This window comes from Cucumis melo, chromosome 11 (assembly GCF_025177605.1).
Source record: "Cucumis melo cultivar AY chromosome 11, USDA_Cmelo_AY_1.0, whole genome shotgun sequence".
In the NCBI taxonomy this organism is placed as follows: domain Eukaryota; kingdom Viridiplantae; phylum Streptophyta; class Magnoliopsida; order Cucurbitales; family Cucurbitaceae; genus Cucumis; species Cucumis melo.
In genome coordinates, this window is record NC_066867.1 from 7028668 (window position 1) to 7050069 (window position 21402).

Here is a 21402-nt window from a genome sequence, read left to right on the forward strand (position 1 = left end):
ACAAAAAATTGTAAAATTATGTGTCATAGTTAATGAAATATAATAAAATGTGCTACAATTACAACTTTACTATCTCTTTAATGGTCCAAGTTAGATTTTTTTCACAATTACAACTACAACTTAGGACAATTGCAACTTATGACAATTAGTTACACACTTTTTAGAATGAGGTGAAATTTGAAGTATGTTACGTCTTAAATGTTGTTAATTTAATAACTTGGACAACTTAGGGCCATCTTTTAAAGACAACCATTTCTAGTATTTTGAACTTTTGTACAAAAATGTGGAGTTCTCATTTCTAGTATGTTTGAATTAACAAAAGTCATGTTTGACGACTATGATTGTTATCCAACAACATTAGGAAATTTTTTTCTCAACGACTATGGTGAAATATTTTGTTACATTAATGTTAGTGCTAGTACTTAAATTATGTACCGGGGATGGTATATTTTAAAATAAAATTTAATGGTCGTGCATGTAAAAAAAAAAAAGACCAAGTTAAAACTTTCTAAGCTTAGAATAAAAACAAAATAATACCAAATTTATTAAATAGTAAAATGTCCATAGAAAACATAAATGACAAAATAACAAAATCAAATGTGTGTCCCATAGAAATGAAATTAAATTACACAATTTTAATTGTAATGAATACAAAGAACTAAAAATACAACCTTGAATCTACAAACGAATAATCGTGTACCTCTTAGAAGGATGAGATGACCGCGAACGTTCTGAAAAAAAAATAAAGAAGTTAGGACACGCCAAACGCCGAAAAGACGTAAAATATTTCAAAACCAGCATAAATGAAGAAATAAAAAAACAGGAAAACAAACGATTACATACTTTGTAAGTAGAAGAAAGGACCCGATATGAATATTCGAAAATGTAAGACATTAAAAAAACAAAATAAACAACAAACCATATGAAGATTAAAAATGATTGTTCTAAAATTATGTTAAGGATCCTCAAAGTATAAAAATCGGTTCAATAAGTTGAACCAGATTTTATCGTAGTTGAAACATCAATTATGAAAGAAACAAAATAAACAACAAACCATATGAATAGACAAAGTAGAAGGGACAGACGACACGCAAGAGAAGAAATAACATGAATAAGAGTAAGTAAATTTATCTAAAAACATTAACAGTAGATTCACAGTGGTTGAAACATGAATGAAAATATTTGAATAAATACCATAAGACAGAACAAAATAAGAAAGGTGCACTATATGGAAAGAAACATACATTAGAATAGAAGTAATCTATAAAAAAATACCATAAGACACAACAAGGCAGGAGAAGGGTACACGAATGGAGAATGATGCAAATATGGAAAGAAAAAAATTACATACCAATAGAAAGAAGCAAAAGACAGAAGAAGGCAGGAATAGAAATCCCAAGATTCGTGGTAAAACAAAAGAGGAAAATATTTGAAAATATGTAACGTATACTAATCTTGAAATGAACATACATTATAAGAGAAGGAAACAAAAAAAAAAATTACAGAAGACAGAATAAAATACGAAAGGTGCAGTAATATGGAAATAAACATACATTAGAAGATAAGGAAACTAAAAAAATACCATAACAGAGAACAAAGCAGAAGAAGGGTAACACAGATGGAGAATGATACGAATATGGAAAGAAGAAAAATTACATACCAAATAGAAAGAAGCAAAAGACAGAAGAAGGTAGGAATAGAAATCCCAAGATGCGTGTTAAAACAAAAGAGCAAAGGTCAATATATAGAGGTGGATGAGAGAAGTTAATATGGATGACCATACAAAAAAGAAAACCAGGGAATCTCTGCAAATGAGAGTGTAAAAGCAATGAAAAGTGACCAATTTGGTTAAACCCTAACATTAGCAGTACCCTATTTACTACACAAAGGGTACATTGTCATATAGATTGAAGGAACAGAACACTTTGCAAATGGTAGGTTTGGGCGGTCAATATTTGTCCACATAACATGGAAATCACAATGAAAGGCAGCAATGAATTCACAATTCACACATGAATGGGCCAAAAAGTATGATCCTCACAGAGGCAAAACGAAGAAGAAATGAAGGAATTTTTTTTTAGAAACAACCCTTGCAAACAATTGAAGATAGTACAAACACACATATCAAATTTTTTCTAATTCAACCGAAAGGAAGAAGTATGACACAAAAAATTGTACAAAACGAAATAAATAAAGCAAATTCGTTCAAGTATTAGTAAACAAAGGAAAATCCAGTCAGCAACGTCAGTACTCATCATCGGCTATCGAAAATGAATAAACAAAATACAACAACAATAGTGTTACCTCCCTACCATGCTCTACCCGCATCGATTGCCAGAAAACGGTGTGGCGTGTAGCGTCCATCCCAAATCAGGGGAGGGAAACAAATCGGCAAGGGCAACACCAAGTGGCAAATCGGCAAGGGCAACACCAAGTGGCAAATCGGCAAGTGGAGCGGCAAGGGGACTTCGATTCGGCTAAACCCGAACATGGATGACCACGGAGAAGTTCGATCCAAGATGTAAATGGGGATTCCGGAGGCAAGGAATGGTCCCCACCGGTCAACGAAACCCCTAAACCCTAAATCGAAAAGTTTTGGAGGGAAGACCTTTCGACCAAGCCTTCAACAAAGCATTCGATTTTCGGACAGTGAGAGAGAGACGATGAGGAGAGATGTAGAGATCGAAACGGTAAAGTCGAAAGGGAGTTTTTCGGATGAAAGAGGGTTCATTTTTCCCCCCAAACATACGACCTTAAAAATACGGCTACAACCCACTTCAAATCGAAATCCAACGGAAATAGGGAGAAGAAGAAGAAGGAAGAAGAAATCGGGTATTAAACAGTTTTAGATAATCGGAATGGAAAGGAATACGGAAAAGAAGAAGAACGAAGGCGAAACAAGAAGAACGAACAAGAAATCAGTGATGGAAGGGAAAAGATGAATGGACATGCAAGACGAATTGAAGAGATTCGTGAAGACTGGTTGAAGAAGACGAGTTGAGGGAGACAAATCGGCAGAGCACCAAAGGAGAGAGTGGAAGTGGTAGAGGGGCAAATCGGGGTTTATGGAAACCTTAAAACTAGGGTTTCCATAACCTAGTACCAAACAGGGTTAGGGCCCACAGTCTTAATCTGCCGCCCAAACATAACCTAAAAGATTGTGTATAAAGAATATTGAAAAAAATAGTTTATACCAAATTTTGAAGAAAAAAAAATCATTTAGATTTGGAACCCCAAATCTAATCGTAGCCAAATTTTGAAAAAAAATGGCTTAGTTTTGGGATAGCCAAATCTAAACTTGTAGCCGTTTAACGATCGTATACCAAATTTTGAAAAAAAATCGTTCCAAAGATCAAATTTAAACGATCGTATAGCTAAATCTAACGATTGAATGACTTAGATTTGGGATAACCAAATTTAAAAGATCGTGTAATCCAATTAATTAAACGATCGTGTAAAATTAAAAAAACAAATTTAAACGATCCTGTACCATTGTTGACCGGTTATTTTACATATTGGACCTATGACATTTTTTCATTTTCGAAATTGGTGTAAATAATGTGTAGCTATGTTATATTTTTGAAAAGACTATATATATGTGTGTGTGTGTTACGTTTGAAAGGTGAATGGTGCGCTACTTCTCAATTTTTTTTTCTAGCGCCGTTTTTGGTCTCGCGCGTCTTCTCTATATCCGGCACGGTCTATTCTCTGACTTCCTCTTCTTCTCCGGCACGGCGTTTTTGGGCGTGACTTCTCTCCTACTTCTTCTTCACGGGACTGAGAGATTGGTGATGAGAGGGCGAGACTTAGAGTGAGTGTGTAGAAAACGAGACCACGCGACAGGATACACCGAGCGACACCAGCCACACCGAGCGAGACACCATTTTTTTTTTCATTCGGGACTTTTTCAAAATCCGGGTCATTTGACTTTTTCTCCAAAATTTTCATGTCATTTATCCGGCGGACTCTTGATTCTTCTTCTTTTTCGGTCAATCTCACTGCTTGCTTCTGCCTCGCGTAGTTCAGTGTTGCAGTCATCGTTTCTCTTCTCTAGAACCACAATCCTTTCTTTTCGCTCTGGCCTCCTGGTTGCCTTTTCTCTCTCTTGGGGTCGTTGAGGCTTAGCATTGCGTAGAAGTTTGTCCGAGTTGAAGGACTATTGCAATGGCCATCGATTGCCTCGTTCTTGGTAATCCCCTAGTTTTTCCTTAAGTATTCTTTATTGATTTACATTTTTCTGAATTTGATCTTCATCTTTACCTTCTTTTAGGCGCTGGGCAAGAAGTTGGGAAGAGTTGTGTGGTCGTTACAATCAATGGAAAGCGAATTATGTTTGATTGCGGGATGCATTTGGGCTATGTCGACCATCGTCGATATCCTGATTTCTCTCGCATATCTGCTTCTCGTGATTATAACAATGCTCTCTCCTGTATCATCATTACACACTTGTATGCTGCTGCGTTGTTATTATTATTATTATTATTATTTTGTAGTGATCGATAAATGTCTGTTACATTCCTTACAGTGCTGTGTTTTTGTCTTTTCTCAACTTCTATGCTATTTTGCAGTCACTTGGACCATATAGGTGCTCTTCCATACTTCACTGAAATTTGTGGCTATAATGGACCCATTTACATGACGGTAAGTTTCATTTCATACACATGCTTATAGATGTTTGTTCATGTGCTTTTGGTTTTACCATGACCGTGTTAGATTTTTTTTGAAGAGGTAAAGAATTTTGTCATTACAAACTTTACATGAAGTGAAGCCATCAAAAGAAAAAAAAAAAAAAAAAAGAAAAAGGAAAAAAAGTAAACTCAAAGTATGGTTGGAAAATGTTTGAATTGTGGCGTTCTTTCATAGATCTTAATTAAGAGATACAAAAGCTTTGAAGAACAAAGCGCACACAAACCATGGTTGAAAAGATTTTGAATTGATGTGTAGCTTGCTTCCTGTGGGCTGTGGCTTGCCTTCTCCAGGCCCTTCTTCAATTTCTTTAGGTTTTTGACGTTCTCCTTTGCATCATAGAAAGGTGTGGCAGGTTTTTGTAAGGTCTCCAATCACTCAAAAATATGTAGGGAGAGGCAAAAGGGGTATCCACACAATGTAGTTGCTTAGAAATGTTTTGAGTGGCACATGTAAGATGTAGGGACCATTGAGACAGGTTTTCGTAGGGTTTTGTGATTTCTAAATAAGGGAGGTAAAGTTGTAGCACCTGAGCGCTTGAGTAGGAGAGGTTTGGTTCTTTCGTGTAACTGGGTTATCCTATGTTTTCATTGCATTATCTTTTCCTTTGTCATTTCTCTATATTTTTCTAAATCATCTAGTGAAACTGATGTAATAGGATTGAGATAATTAGGTAAAATCAAATTAATCTTGGTTAATCCTTGATTAATTATATTTTAGGTTTCAATGAAATTAGTTTTTAATTTTCATTTAGAATTCTATCTTACACTTAGTTCTTTAGAAATCAAAGTTTTTTCTTTGTATTCAATAACGCTGTGTTCCTTCTATTCCACGTGTTCCGTCTTCAAGTTATTGTCCTGATTCCAAGGGTGCCTTGTCTCTATTACTGGTCTATTCGATTGGTGAAGGAGTTCCAGAGGTTGCTTCTTGGTCTAACATTGTTGGAATGGGACAATGAGAGGCCCTTTGCTGTTTCCTAATGGGCCTTTGCTTAGGGATCCTTACTCCCTTTCTAATCATCTTTTGGTTCCATTTTCGATTCCTAGTGGGGATTCTTTTGGCAATTTGGCCCTGTGTGGGGGGGGGGGGGTACGTTAGCGTCTTTGGGTGTTAAGCGAGTGGAAGTGGAAGATGCTCAAACATTATCGGTGTCTAAAAGGAAGACTAAGAGAGGACAAAAGGCTAGGGGTGAGAGCCCAAACATGATGGATAGGGAGCTCCAAAAGCTCGAGAGTTCGGTTAACTATGATAGGGGGAAGGCTTCCAAGGAAGCATATATGAACCATCCTAAAGTTTTGTGGCAAGCTTTTTTTACAGGTATGTGGGCTATTCTAATTGAGAGGAATGATGGAATTTTTAGAGAGGTGGCGAGATCTAGGGGGCTATGGATGTTTGAGAAGTGGCTAGGTGTAATACTTTCTTGTGGGCATTGATCTCAAGGTCTTTTTATAATAATGAGCTTTGGTATTGTGGTTTTGGGTTTGAGTCTTTTTCTATAATTAGGTTCAATCAAACTCTCTTTTTGTTTGGGCTTATTTTTTGTGTGACCTTGTATACACTTTCATTTCTCTCCATGAAAGTGGTTTCTTACCAAAATGGGGAAACTTTTGTCAATTTTGGTTTCTTACATTTTGGTATGAACATTGAAGTTTTCTCTTTACTTCCTCTTGATTGCAGTATCCAACAATGGCATTGGCTCCTATAACGTTGGAGGACTATCGAAAAGTGATGGTTGATCGAAGGGGTGAAGCAGAACAATTTACTAATGACCATATTATGGAGTGCTTGAAAAAAGGTAACTTAATTATGTCAAGATCTTAAATAGTATGCAACTAGTCTCTGGTTGGGAATATATGATTGTTTAGATGGCCAAATTTTATGTTTTATCTCTATTTCTTTAAAACGGTTGAAACATCGAAGTTTCATGGTCCATGGAGGAGTATGGTACATGTCCATGTTGGTTAATCTCACAATGCGATCTATTTATTTATTATTTGTTCTTTTTTCTAAAGTGAAACAAATATTTTCATTGAAGTAATTAATGCTTCTTCGTAGTTCTCTCTTGCCAAGTCTTTCACTGATTTCGCTTCCATGTCTTTCACTGGGCTTCAATTTTGAAGACTTTTTGTAATCATTTTATGAACTTGATTTTGTAGTTGGAGTTCTTTCTTACAGTGGGATTCCTCCTTTTGTGGGCTCGGTTTTTTATGCTCGTGTTTTCTAATGAAAGTTGTGCTTTTCATTAAAAAAATGGAAGTCTTTAGTTGGGATATCATTGCAGCAAGCTTGCCAAATATTTTGGAAGTCTCGACCATTAGCATATATTTCAAGTAAATGATCAGAAGCTATAATTTCTCCACGAAGTAGAGTTAGGATTGTACCTTTCCTGCTTAAAGCGTTAGACACTTTGTTTACTTTATCTGGTGTATGTTCGATGACAAAGGCAAATCGTTAAAGGAAATGAATCCGCCTAGCATGGATATGACTGGTTTCTTTTTGTGATTGTAAGAACTTCAAACAAAAGTGGTTAGTTTACTAAACAAATTCTTTCCCAAGCGGATAACACTCCCACTGTTTTAAGGACCTAATAGGAGAGAAGAGTTCTTGCTCGTAGGTTGACCATTTCTATCTAGAAGAGCTTAGGCCTTGTTTGGTTCGTGGTTCAAAAGTTATTTTAGTGAACAAAGAATTAAGTAGAAAACACAAATCTTCTTTTTCACACTATATTGAAACACGTTTGGTTTCAATTTAAAATTTTGAAATTTGAACTCAAAATTCAAAATTTGTGTTTGATTGTGAATTTGGAAATGCAATAGTGTATCCCATGTTCATAATTTCTGAAAACAAAATTTAAAACCAAAAATACTATTGAAAGCAATTAACAACAACCCGAGGCCTACGTGGAAACTCGAGAACCGGAGAAAAACCACGATACTTTAGTTTTTATTATTTCTCTTATGAATGAATACAATAGGTACAAAGAGAGAATCAATAGAGTACAATAGGAGTAAGAAAGGAAAAGATCTAGGAAATACTTTGAAAATAAAATCTTCTATGTTATTCTTTCCAAAAATACTCTAAGGGCAAAACCCTACTAATTCTAACACTCCCCCTCAAGTTGGGACGTAAATATCAATGAGTCCCAACTTGCTAACACAAAGGTCGAAGTGTGCTCTGAGAAGCCCCTTGGTGAGAACATCAGCAACCTGTTGGCTTGAAGGAATGTACGGAATGCATATGCTTCCACTGTCAAGTCTTTCTTTGATGAAATGTCGATCAATCTCAACATGTTTAGTTCTATCATGTTGAACTGGGTTGTTAGCAATACTAATAGCGGCTTTACTATCACAAAAAAGCTTCAATGGTGCCTCACATTCTTGATGAAGATCTGACAAGACTTTCTGGAGCCAAATTTCTTCACATATTTCTAGACTCATAGCTCTGTATTCAGCCTCAGCACTGCTCTGACCACAACACTTTGCTTCTTACTCCTCCAAGTTACAAGATTGCCCCAAACAAAGGTACAATAACCAGAGGTAGACTTTCTGTCAATAACAGATCCTGACCAATCCGAGTCAGTATATGCCTCAATGGTCTTTCTATTTGTTTTTCTAAATATTAACCCTTTACCAGGTGTATTTTTCAAGTATCTCAGGATTTTGTTAACAGCTTTCATATGTTTCTCATAGGGAGCCTACATAAATTAGCTGACAAACACTTACAGCAAAAGAAATATCAGGATGAGTATGAGATAAGTAAATTAATTTACCTACAAGGCGCTAATATTGTTCTTTATCAACTGGAACTTGATCATCAGAGTTTCATAGTTTACAGTTGAATTCAATAGGAGTATCAGCAGGACGACATCCCAACATACCTGTCTCGGTTAGCAAATCAAGGGTGTAGTTTCTCTAAGACATTGAGATACCTTCTTTAGATCTGGCCACGTCCATTTAAAGGAAATATTTCAGATTTCTCAAATCCTTGATTTCAAATTCAGACCATATAGGGATTTATGGAGTTTACACACTTATTGATCAAATTGGGCTTCAAATCCTGGCGTGGGGCTCATGTAGACTTCCTCCACAAGGTCTCCATTCAAAAAGGCATTCTTAACATCCAACTGGTATAGCGGCCAATCTTTGTTCACAGCAACAAATAGCAGGACTCTAACAGTATTCAACTTAGCAACTGGAGAAAAGATTTCTGAATAGTCAATACCATAGGTCTGAGTAAATCCTGTGCAACTAATCTTGCCTTGTGTCTATCAAGCGTATCATCTGCTTTGTATTTGAGAAAGAACACCCATTTGCATCCTACAGTTTTATGTCTCTTGGGTAGAGCATAAATCTTCCAAGTTCTATTCTTTTCAATAGCCTTCATCTCTTCCATAACAACAATTTTCCATTCAGGACACTCTAGAGCAGTGTAGATATTTTTTGGTATTATGGTAGAGTCAAGACTTACTATAAACGCTCTAAACTGTGGAGAGAGATTATCATAGGAAACATAGTTGCAAATGAGATGTTTAGTGCAGGATCTGGTACCTTTTCTCAAAGCAATGGGAATGTCAAGAGAGGGATCATACTCATCAAATTTCCTTGTATGACCCTGTTCAGCTTCATTGTTACTGGTTTCTATTATAACCTCAGTCTCATCACCATGGTTCTTTTCTTCCATATTTTCAAGAACAGCAACATCAGACCTGTCATTCTCACTCATCGTATTATTAGTACAAGGTTCTGTAGGGTTTTCCATACCTTGGTCTCGAGGAGGTTTGAAGTCTTGGACTGGAGCCGGCGGTTGACTAGTAGGGGACCCAACTTCCTTTCTGAGATTCCTCTTGTAATATGTTTTCCAGGGAACTTGGTTTGTGGGTTAGATTATAGGATCAGGATCAACGTCAGGTACGGTACTAGGAGTAGGTTCAATAAATTCAAAGGTGTTGTTAGACTCTTCACTCACACTCTCCCCCTAAAGATGGCTAATGGGAAAGTAGGGTCGGTTCTCTTAGAAAGTAACATCCATAGTGACAACATAGTGAAAAAGTATTTCTTAGACGGCGGCTGAAAACATTTATAACCGTGCTGGTGAAAGGGATACCCAACAAACACACAAGCGTGAGCCCGATGGGTAAACTTGGTTTGATTAGGGCTAAAATTATGGACATAAGCGGTACACCCAAACACACGAAGAGGAACCTCAGAAACAAGGTGAGTAGAGGTGTAAGACTCCTTAAGACAATCTAAGGGAGTCTGAAGGTGGAGGATACGAGAAGGCATTCTATTGATTAGGTGAACGGCTGTAAGAATAGCATCTCCCCATAGGTATGATGGAAGGAAAGTGGAAAGCATAAGAGAATGGGCTACTTCCACAAGGTGATGGTTTTTTCGTTCAGCCACTCCATTTTGTTGAGGAGTGTAGGCACACGAGGTTTGGTGAACAATCCCCTTGGAGGCTAAAAATTCACTAAGGTTGTGGTTTTGGAATTCCCGACCATTATCACTCCGAAGAATTGCAATTTTTGTATGAAATTGTGTTTTAATAGTATGATAGAAGTTTTGGAAAATGGATGAAACCTCAGATTTATTTGTGATAAGGTAGACCCAGGTGAGACGGGTATGGTCATCGATGAAAGTTACAAACCACCGCTTTCCCGATGAGGTGGTGACCTTGGAAGGACCCCAAACGTCACTATGGATAGGGTAAACGGTTGTGCAGGTTTATATGGTTGTGAGGGAAAAGAGACTTGATGTTGTTTAGCCTGGATACACACATCACAAGATAGAGAAGAGACATCAAGTTTAGAAAAAAGGTGGGGAAATAAATATTGCATATATGTAAAGTTTGGGTGGCCCAGTCGAAAATATCACAACATACAATCTTGTTCAGAAGTGCTAAAGTAGGATTTAGACAAACTACTACAGGAGGTATCATCATCAAGGATGTAAAGTCCTCTACTATGTCAGACAGTGCCAATCGTCCTCCCTGAGCTCATGTCCTGAAAATAAGCCAATTCAGGTAAGAAGATAGCTTTACAATGCAACTCATGAGTGATCTTGCTTATAGATAATAAATTGTAAGACAGTTTAGGGACATTCAAGACATTCTGGAGAGCAAAACCGTCAAAGGGAACTATTTGTCCTTTGCCAACGATTGGAGCTAGAGAGCCGTCGGCTATTCGGATTTTTTCTGAGATAAAGTGTTCCGAAGAACCTATCAAGTGATCTGTAGCCCCCGAGTCTATGATCCAGGGATTCTTCCCATCAATGCTAATAAGCCCAAGGGACTGAGGCATACCTGACTGAGCAATGACACCCATCAAGTGATCTGTAGCCCCCGAGTCTTGATTTGGCTCGCAATAGGACCAGTTGATTGAGAAGTGCTGGCAGGGGTAGTCTCACTAATGTAGGCACGTCTTGAGTTCTGTTTCTCGTTGGAGGACCGTTTCTTACCTCCTGGGGGACGACCGTGGAGTTTCCAACACTGATCCTTGGTGTGCCATTGTTTCTTGCAGTGCTCACACACGGGGATTGACTTCCCATTATTCTTGTCACTTTCATGATTTGAGGATCGAGCGCTAAAGGTAGCGGAGTCAATGGTAGGGGTAGTCAGTACACCCATGGCATTAGTGCGATCCTCTTCCAGGCGGACTTCAAAATAAACTTCCATTAAGGAGGGAAGAGGTCTTTGTCCGAGTATAGTACCACAAACAGTATCAAATTTGGGATTAAGTCCTGTAAGGAAGTAATAAACACGGTCAACCTCTTCAAGTTTAGCATATTGTGTACCGTCATTTGGTGTGTCCCAAACTGTCTCTCTGCACAAATCCATCTCTTGCTAGAGGAGAGAGAGCTTGTTAAAATAGGTAGTTACATTCAGAGTCCCTTGTTTGCAATTATGAACCTGTTTTTGCAGTGTATACAACCGAGAGACATTCTGTCGTTTCGAGTAAAGGGTCTGAGTTGTATCCCACAAATCTTTTGCTGTGGCTGCATATAGTAGAGGCTTGCCGATCTGTGGTTCCATACTATTAATCAGCATGGACCGAATAAGTGAGTCCTCCCCTTTCCAGAGTCGTTCCAAGGTGTCTCCTGGTGGAGAACGTACAGTCTTTCCAGTTAAGAAGCCGAACTAGTGGGACCTTCAAGGAACATCTTTATTGATTGGGACCAAGAGAAATAATTTTGCCCATTTAATTTTTCACCTGAAAAATTCCTTGTAGACGAACCCAAAGAGCCAGTTATATAATTTGACGGTAAATTAGGGAACGAAGTTACTGGGTTCTTGGAATACATCGGCAACTCGGTTGGTTTGGAATGCGTCGAAGACTCGCCCGCTTCAATGTCTGATCTGTTCTGGGTTGATCAATCCCGTTACCAGAAAACAACGGTTGCTGTAAAGAGTCAACATACAGTGGATGCTTACTGTACAGATTTGACAGATTTACAGTTGAGGGTTGCTGTCCGGAGTTCATAGGCGGCACGTGAGGATGCGGATGGCTGGAAGGGTTTGACGGTTGGATATCCGGCGGCGCGTAGAAGGGAATGGGTTTGGCGGTGAGATGAAACGGCGACGGCGCGTGGGCCCACGCACCGGACAAGAGCGGCGCGTGAGGCATCTTCTGGTCGGACGGTAGTGCGTACGGCTGTGAAACCACTCTCGTTGGGTAGATCGGCGGTTTCTGTAGGTTTTGGAGCAGTTTCTCCATGGCGGCGGTGGCGATCCTGGCGGCGGCAATGACGGGTTCAGTTTCGATCCGGGTTTCTCCTACGTTATTTTCTAGGGTTTCGTTATTGTTTTGCTCTAATACCATATTGAAAGCAATTAACAACAATCCGAGGCTTACGTGGAAACCCGAGAACCGAGAGAAAAACCACGATACTTTAGTTTTTATTATTTCTCCTATGAATGAACACAATAGGTACAAAGGGAGAGAATAAATAGAGTACAATAGGAGTAAGAAAGGAAAAGATCTAGGAAATATTTAGGAAATAAAATCTTCTATATTATTCTTTCCAAAAATACTCTAACGGCAAAGCCCTACTAATTCTAACAAATACGACAATTTATTTTTTTAAAAATGGGCTACTTCAAAGGTATTTAGAAATCGTTTAGGTATACCAAACGTTCTTTAATTGTTTTTCTTGTATTTTTTGTTTTTTAAAACATAAAAGCAAAAATGAATCACGAAGCAACGAACCAAACGGGGCCTTAAGTTTTTTGCTAAAGATATCTATGGGATGTTTGTTTTGACTTAAAATTGCCCCTATTCCTATTTCAGAAGCGTCTACAAATACCTCAAAAGTTTTATTAAAATCTGAAATCCTAGAACTGTTATTGAGCTTAAGACTCCTTTCAGACTTTTTGTTTGGTTTTCCCCCATTCAATGCGAACTTTGGTTTTTAAACAAGGTGTCAGTGGGGCTGCAATGGTACTTTAATTCTGGATAAATTTTCTGTGAAATGAAGCTAGGCCTAGGCAGTGTTTTAAAAGCCCTCTCGGATGCTCACCTAGGCTCAAGGCCTAGGTCTGGTGCCTCACCTTGGAGAGTTGAGGCTCACAAAATAAGGAGGAACACCCCTTTTGTGAAGTCCAAAGGCTCAGAACCCTGGCCTTAGGACTTGAAATAGTAATAATTAAGGATTTTCCTTTTTTATTAACTAAAAGAATCAAATTTATTGAGCCTAAATGCAAAATTTCTTGTATCTCGAGTATTTTCCTTTTCCATATTTCCACTTCAACTATATTCTCTTTTTAATGTAATATTTTTCTATGTAGTATGCATCACAAATAAAAAAGCTTGAGCCATTTTGTGCGCCTTGCACCTACACTCGGCAGGTCATTGCGCCCTAGTGTGCCTTGGGAATTTAAAAACATAGGGTGTAGGAAGCTTTGTACATCTTTTACAGGTTTAGGTTGTGGTCAATCAACTATAGCTTTAATTTTCTTAGGGTCTACACTAACACCTTTTTAACTAATTCGGAATCCCGAAAAATAGAGTTTAGATCGAAGAAAAGAACATCTTTTCAAGTTTATATATAATGCATTTTCCTTTAAAACAGAGCAAACTGAATATAAGTAAATTGAATATAAGTGTTCTAGATATGTGTTATAAGTACACCTATAAAATAGAATGTCACCAAAGTATACTACAATAAACTTCTATAAAAATGGTAAAAGACACCTTCACTAGTGTTAAAGGCTGTTTTCCACTCATCTCCTAGGTGGATTTGAATTTGGTGGCATGGTACTTGCCCCCCTAATTAATCTAGAAGGTCGGTTAAACGTGGTATGGGGAAATGATACTTAATTGTTATTTAGTTCATAGCTCTGTGTGCCATCTATTTTAGGTGCAAATAATGGGGGATGGTGCAAATGATAGATCCCCAATTATTCTACAATATAGTAGAAGGGAAAAAAGAAGCACGTGTGAGAAATAACAGCTGTAATAAGCTGTGTTAGTTAGTTAGTTAGTTAAGGCAGTTAGCTAATAGTAAAATATAAATAGCATAGTTGGCAGGAAGAATGGTACGAATTCTTTATTAGAGAATTTAGGCTTGTTCATCCACGGGAGAAAGGAGATCAAGAAGCGTATCCCTAACTCATTGAATTGAGATCTCCTCAATTCAATAATTCTGTAATATCCTATCAATTTGTTGAAATAAAGAGAGTAATTCTTCTTGTTAGTTTCGGTATTCATCATTTTGGTATAGAGCCGAATTTTGGGGAAGAAATCCAAAATGCTTTAGACACAAGAATCGAGAAAAGGATGGAATTGATCGATCAAGAAAATGCCGGAATGAAGAAAGAGATGAGTAAAATTCCTACGATCGAACTTAGCTTGACCGAGATCACGAAGAACCTGGAGTTGATGCAACTACAATTGAACAGAGCTGAATTTTGGGGAAGAAATCCAAAATGCTTCAGACAAGAATCGAGAAAAGGATGGAATTGATAGATTAGGAAATTGCCGGAATGAAGAAAGAGATGAGTAAAATTCCTGCGATCGAACTTAGCTTGACCGAGATCACGAAGAACCTGGAGTTCATGTAACTACAATCCAAGAAGCAATAACAGGCGATACGAAGTTTATGGAAACGTGATAGAACACCAATATGGTGACTTTACTTTATTGATATTCAAACTTAATTACAATAGCAAATGAAAAGAAAAAAATCAAAGCACACTACTAGGATAGCAATCCTGCCCTAACCAGAACACAAGACTTTCAACCAGTAATAGAAACAAAATCAAAACTGAAAAGTAATTACCGAAAACAATAAACCAAAACGATGGAACCTGATACTATTCCTCCTATCTCTCAAGGAGTGAGATAGTCCTGATTTTACTCCACAAAATTCTGCCTCCCTTTCTCTTTGAATCTTCCCTATTAAAACTCCCCCTAATCCTAACTAACTACTGGGCCCACCATTCAGTTCCCCTAATCCCGCATTTCCCTCCTTCATCTCACGTGCCCACTTCCCCTTATTTCTATGGTTATATGTGAGAAGTATCGGTGGACATATAATATAAATATATATATCATAACAACCGATAACAATGAAGAATTCGAAATTATGGAAGAAGAGGAAGCAAAAAGGAAGGAGTTAAACATTGTAGAAGTCAAAGGAATTAGCATAACTTGTGTTGAATTATCAATCAACTCTGTGGTGGGATTGAATGATCTAGGGACCATGAAGGTGAGAGGGAAGTTGCAGGATGAAGAGGTTATTGTGTTGATTGATTGTGGGGCCACTCACAATTTCATCTATGAGAAATTAGTGAAGCTACTGCAACTGTCAGCTAATGGAACTCCTCATTATGGAGTTATTTTAGGGTCTGGAAAGACAGTCCAAAGTAAAGGAGTTTGCGAAGGGATAGAAATTCAACTTGAAGAATGGACTGTGAAAGATGAATTCTTGCCCTTAGAACTTGGCGGTGTTGATATTATCCTTGGGATGCAATGGTTGTACTCCTTGGGAGTAACTAAAGTTGATTGGAAGAATTTACTTTTGACATTCCAGCATCAAGGCAGAAAAATGAGTATTAAGGAGGATTCAAGTCTCACCAAGTCTCGAGTGAGCCTTAAAAATATGATGAAAACTTGGGGAGAGGATGATCAAGATTTTCTTGTGGAATGTAGGGCGATTGAGTTGAAGGAGGTGCTAGCGGTTGAACTAAATAAAGATGAGAGCATATGTACTATGGAAGAGTCAGTGTCAGTAGTGTTGGATAATTTTTCAGACGTGTTTGAATGAGAAACTAGTGGGAGAAATGCTGGTCTCAGGAGTTATAAGACCGAGCAGTAGTCTTTATTCAAGTCTAGTGCTTCTCGTAAAAAAGAAGGATGGTAGCCGTTGTTTTTGTGTGGATTATAGAGCATTGAATAATGCTACTATTCCAGACAAATTTTCCATTCCAGTTATAGAGGAGTTATTTGATGAGTTGAATGGAGCTTCCTTGTTCTCAAAGATTGATTTGAAGGCTGGATACCATCAAATTCGAATGAATGAAGAAGATATCGAAAAGACAGCCTTTAGAACTTACGAAGGGCATTATGAGTTCTTAGTCATGTCTTTTGGGCTTACTAATGTGCCAACCACTTTTCAATCACTGATGAATAAGGTATTCAAGTCACTTTTTAGGAAGTTTGTGTTAGTTTTTTTTTTGATGATATTCTGATTTACAGCAGAAGCATTGAAGAGCATCTAGAACATCTAGAAGAGGTACTTAAAATCCTGAGAGAAAACGAGCTGTATGCCAATAGAAAGAAATGTAGCTTTGCCAAACCTAAGGTCGAGTACCTAGGTCATATAATATCAGAGCAAGGAGTAGAAGTTGACTCGAAAAAAATCAAATCAGTAGCTGAATGGCCGTGTCCAATTAGTGTGAGAGAAGTACGTGTATTTCTTGGTTTGACAGGGTATTACAGAAGGTTTGCTCGTCATTATGGATTCATTGCTGCTCCTCTAACTCAGCTACTTAATAAGAGGGATTTAAGTGGTCTAGCGAAGCAGAAGAAGCCTTTGAGAAACTTAAAAAGACTATGATGACTCTCCCTGTTCTAGCAATGCCTGATTTTTCTCTCCTTTCTGAAATAACCCATTGCCTTTTATATTCATACTTTGGTTATAAGAGATAGGGGCACGTTAGAAACTTAAAAAGACTATGCTTCTATATGCCTTTTATAGTCATACTTTGGTTACAAGACTATGCTTCCATATCCCATATAGGGGCACATTATAAGAGATATGCCTGATATTCTGATTTTTCTCTCCTTTTTGAGATAGGAGCAGTGTTGGTTCTAATGAAACAATCCATTGCCTTTTATAGTCATACTTTGGTCGTAAGACTATGCTTCCATATCCCATATAGGGTCTCTCCTTTTTGGGATAGGAGCAGTGCTGGTTCTAATGAAACAACCCATTGCTTTTTATAGTCATACTTTGGTTATAAGAGATAGGGCACGACCAGTTTATGAGAGAGAGCTGATGGTGGTGGCTTTTGCTGTCCAAAGGTGGAGGCCGTATCTGTTAGGGACTAAATTTATAGTTAGAACAGATTAGAAGTCATTGAAGTTCCTACTTGAACAAAGAGTAGTTCAACCACAATATCATAGATGACTAGCCAAACTTTTGGGATACTCTTTCGAAGTGGAGTACGAGCAAGGACTGAAAAATAAGGCAGCTGATGCTCTTTCCAGGATATCACCAGCCATGAATCTATACAGTTTGACTACTCCAACTATTGTTGATCTTGAAACAATTAAAGAGGAAGTGAAAAAAGATTACAAGTTGCAAAAGATAATGGTAGAAATGAGTGGGTCAGGAGAAGCAACGGAAGGAAAATTTTCAATGCAGCATGGGATGTTGAAGTATAAGAACAAGCTGGTAATTTCTAAATCTTCATCCTTAATTCCTGCTATACTTCATACATATCATGATTTGGTTTTTGGAGGCCACTCTGGATTTTTGAGAGCTTATAAAAGACTGGTTGCTGAATTATACTAGGAGGGGATGAAACCCGATGTTAAAATATACTGTGATGAATGCTTAGTATGTCAAAGAAATGTCAAAGAAATAAGGCACTTACTTTATCTCCTGCTGGATTACTTTTACCCTTGGAAGTGCCTAATCAGATTTGGAGTGATATTTCTATCGATTTTGTAGAAGGATTGCCTAAGGCCCATGGTTTTGAGGTGATATTTTGTTAGACCTCCAATATTGTTCCAGTACAGCAGAAAGAATAAAAGAAAGAATTAGAAAGCGGGGGCACCTTTGTAATTAAATAAACATTAGTAAGAAAGTTGTTACTGAAGGTTGTTAGAAGCAGTTGAGTAGTTAGTGGAGAGGAGAGTTTAAAAGGGGGTTTAGGCGGGAGATGGAGAGGAGTCTTGTAGAAAGAATTTAGTCTTGCATTTCTTGAGCGGAGGAAGCTAGAGAGATTGTGACATTGTAATTGAATTGAGATCTCCTCAATTCAAACCTCTTACAGAAATTTACTAATAAAAAGCTACTGGAATTTCATATTGAAATTCGGTTCCTATCAAATTGGTATCAGAGCCGAAACAATCCGTGAAACGAAGAAAGAATGGTGCAGACCAGAATCGAAGAAAGAATGGAATCCTTTGAACAAGAAGTGGCCGGAATCAAGAAAGAATTGATGAAGATGCCGGTGATCGAATCGACGCTGATTGAGCTAACGAAAAACATGGAGATGATGCGTCTACGGTCCGAAAAACAACAACAAGCAAACATGAGAAACTCGGTATACAAGAAAACATGAGGAAATATGTTGATAAAAAGACGAGGGATGTGCAATATCAAGTAGGTGACATGGTGTTTCTTAAATTGAGACCCTACAAGCAGTCGTCTCTACGAAAGAAAAGAAATGAGAAACTCTCTCCCAAATTCTTCGGACCTTACAAGGTTATTGAGAAGATTGGTCCTGTGGCCTATAAACTGGAATTACCTGTTGATACATTCATTCATCTGGTTTTTCATGTTTCTCAACTGAAGAAGATGGTTGGTGAACATGTGAACGTGTATTCTACAGCACAGTATCTAACCGAGACTCATGAGTGGAAGGCTGTTCCTCAAGAGGGTGCTCATTACCGGAAGGACAAGTTGGGAAAGTGGGAAGTGCTGATTAGTTGGGAAGGACTACCGAAGCATGAAGCAACGTGGGAGAAATATGAAGAAGTGCAGATGCTATATCCAGATTTTCACCTTGAGGACAAGGTGAATTTGGAAGGGCATAGTAATGATAGACTCCCATTTATTCTACAATATAATAGAAAGGGGAAAAAGAAACACGTGTGAGAAATAACAGCTGTAATAAGCTGTGTTAGTTAGTTAGTTAAGGCAGTTAGCTAATAGTGAAATATAAATAGCATAGTTGGCAGGAAGAATGGTACGAATTCTGTATTAGAGATTTTAGGCTTGTTCATCCACAGGAGAAAGGAGATCAAGAAGCGTATCCCTAACTCATTGAATTGAGATCTCCTCAATTCAATAATTATGTAATATCCTATCAATTTGTTGAAATAAAGAGTAGTTCTTCTTGTTAGTTCCGGTATTTATCAGGTACCCCCTCCTAAGGTCTATTTTAGAGAAAATTGAGGCCGCCCCTAATTGATCTAGGTCGGTTAAACGAGGTATGGGGAAACGATATTTAATTGTTATTTACTTCATAGCTCTGTGCGCCATCTATTTTAGGTGCAAATAATGGGGGGATGGTCCAAAGACTAAGGCTTCGTTGAATATGGCCTGTATCTAGGAGGGATTGTATTCGTTCATGTAAAGCTTCATATTCTGATCTCATACGATAATGGGGTAAATTAGGTAGTGAGCTTCTGGGGATTAAGTCTATGTGGTGCTGTATATTCCTAATCTAAGAGGAGGGTAATTATTTTGGCTCCTCAACCAAAATAGGGAACTCATCAATTAACTTGGTAATTTGAGTGTCTAGGATTACAGGATTGGGAGTCTCAAAAGTGCCAAATTTGCTTTAAAGCTCCAATTCCTAAACCACCGTCACATTGAAGTTTAGATGCTAAGTTCTATCGCTTACCACCTTCATTACCTTTCCAAAAGACTTTCATCAAACACTCTAAATCCAAGCTCAAACTTGAGAAGGCATAAATGCATAATGGAAAGAGACATGTAGTTAAGGGGATACTTGAGATAACTGAGTTGCAAAGAGTTGATCATCTCCTTGTGAGGGGTAAAAATGTTTCTAGCAAGCTTGTTAAATTTTTTTCAGTTACCGGTTGCTGAAAAAATGACCGACTGTCCACCAAAGGAGAAGGCCAAGATAAAGGAGAGGTAAGGTTACCACCTTACAATTGGTCCGCCTTGGCACTTCAGACAACTTTAAGTTTCCCACATTTAGACCACAAATTGCTAATTTCTCCTTCATTAACTATCAGACCTGATCATGCTTCAAAAAGAGCAATAATTTTAATTAACACAACAAGCATTGCATCATTATATTTACAGAACCGTTAAGCGTCATCAGCAAATTGGAGGACAGAATGAATTTTATCTCTTCAAATGTTGTATAGTAAGCTCTCTTTAGTGGTTTCTGTTCTTGGTTTATTTGGCCTCGCGTTGTACTTTTTTGTCTGATTTCAAATGATTTTGGATTTGGCCTTATTGTGCAAGTCTTACTTTGCCTTTATTTTTTTATTAACCGAAACTTGTTCTTTTCTTTTGTTTGTTTTCTTTCGACCTAATATACATAGTGTAGAAGGAGAAACCTTGAATATGGAAAATTGCTATTTTATGAGATCCTCACACTTCATGCTCAATTACATGTTCATTATTTATGTTTGTTCCCAATTACATGTTCATTATTTATGTTTGTTCCCAATTACATGTTCATTATTTATGTTTGTTCCCAATTACATGTTCATTATTTATGTTTGTTCCCATTTACTAAGGGTGTGTTTGGATTAACTTTTGAAGTGTTTAATTTTTAAATTAAACCATTTTAAGAGTAATTGAGGTGATTGATAACTATTTAAGATAACTTTTCTAAAAATAAGTTTTTGAAATAAAATATTTTAGAGAGAACACACGGAACCAAATTTTAGGAAAAGAGATTATTTGGTGTTTAACCGGAAATTCCTCACAAATGTTAAGCATATAATCAAATGACTAAACTACCCTTGCATTAACCCACCTCTCCCATCCACCTTCCAACGATAATTGTTGTTGAATTTATGTTTTATTGATTTAATGAATTTTAAATCTTAAATTTTTAACACAACAATAGAAATAGATAATTTTCAACAAATTTCAAATCTTAAAATTTAATGAATCTCTTCAAAATTTTAGAAGGGATATACTGAAATGAATAAAATTTATGTATTATTGTTGGAGATGAAATTGTTTTATTATGATTCTGTATTTAAATTTCAAGTTAGATGTGCTTCTATAATTCTATAGTCCGAAAATATTTTATTTTTAACACAAGAAAATTATAAAATTAATGTCTAATTTTTAGTTCATAATATTTCATAGACCTTTGTGGTAATTTGACATTAATATAAACAGTTTGGTGTTGAACAGGCCAAACAAAAATGTGTATATGAACACTTACGAGAAAATATAACCAAACATGAAAGTGTTTAAACTATAAACAATTTTTAGAAAAAATGTTTAAAGAAAATGCATTTTTCGAAAACATTTTTTTTCATAGACAATCCAA

The 21402-nt window shown here is 37.2% G+C and overlaps 1 protein-coding gene across 1 annotated transcript in view; it reads left to right on the top strand.

The window, feature by feature from the left end:
* The first annotated feature begins 3672 nt into the window (after positions 1-3672).
* LOC103498350 (cleavage and polyadenylation specificity factor subunit 3-II) overlaps positions 3673-21402 on the top strand; it is a 40875-nt gene continuing 23145 nt past the window's right edge. Inside the window, exons 1-4 of the mRNA XM_008460925.3 lie at positions 3673-4189; positions 4271-4448; positions 4569-4641; positions 6364-6481. Of these exons, the coding sequence (XP_008459147.2) occupies positions 4165-4189; positions 4271-4448; positions 4569-4641; positions 6364-6481 (394 nt within the window). The 5' untranslated portion in view covers positions 3673-4164. The remainder of the gene's footprint in view (positions 4190-4270; positions 4449-4568; positions 4642-6363; positions 6482-21402) is intronic.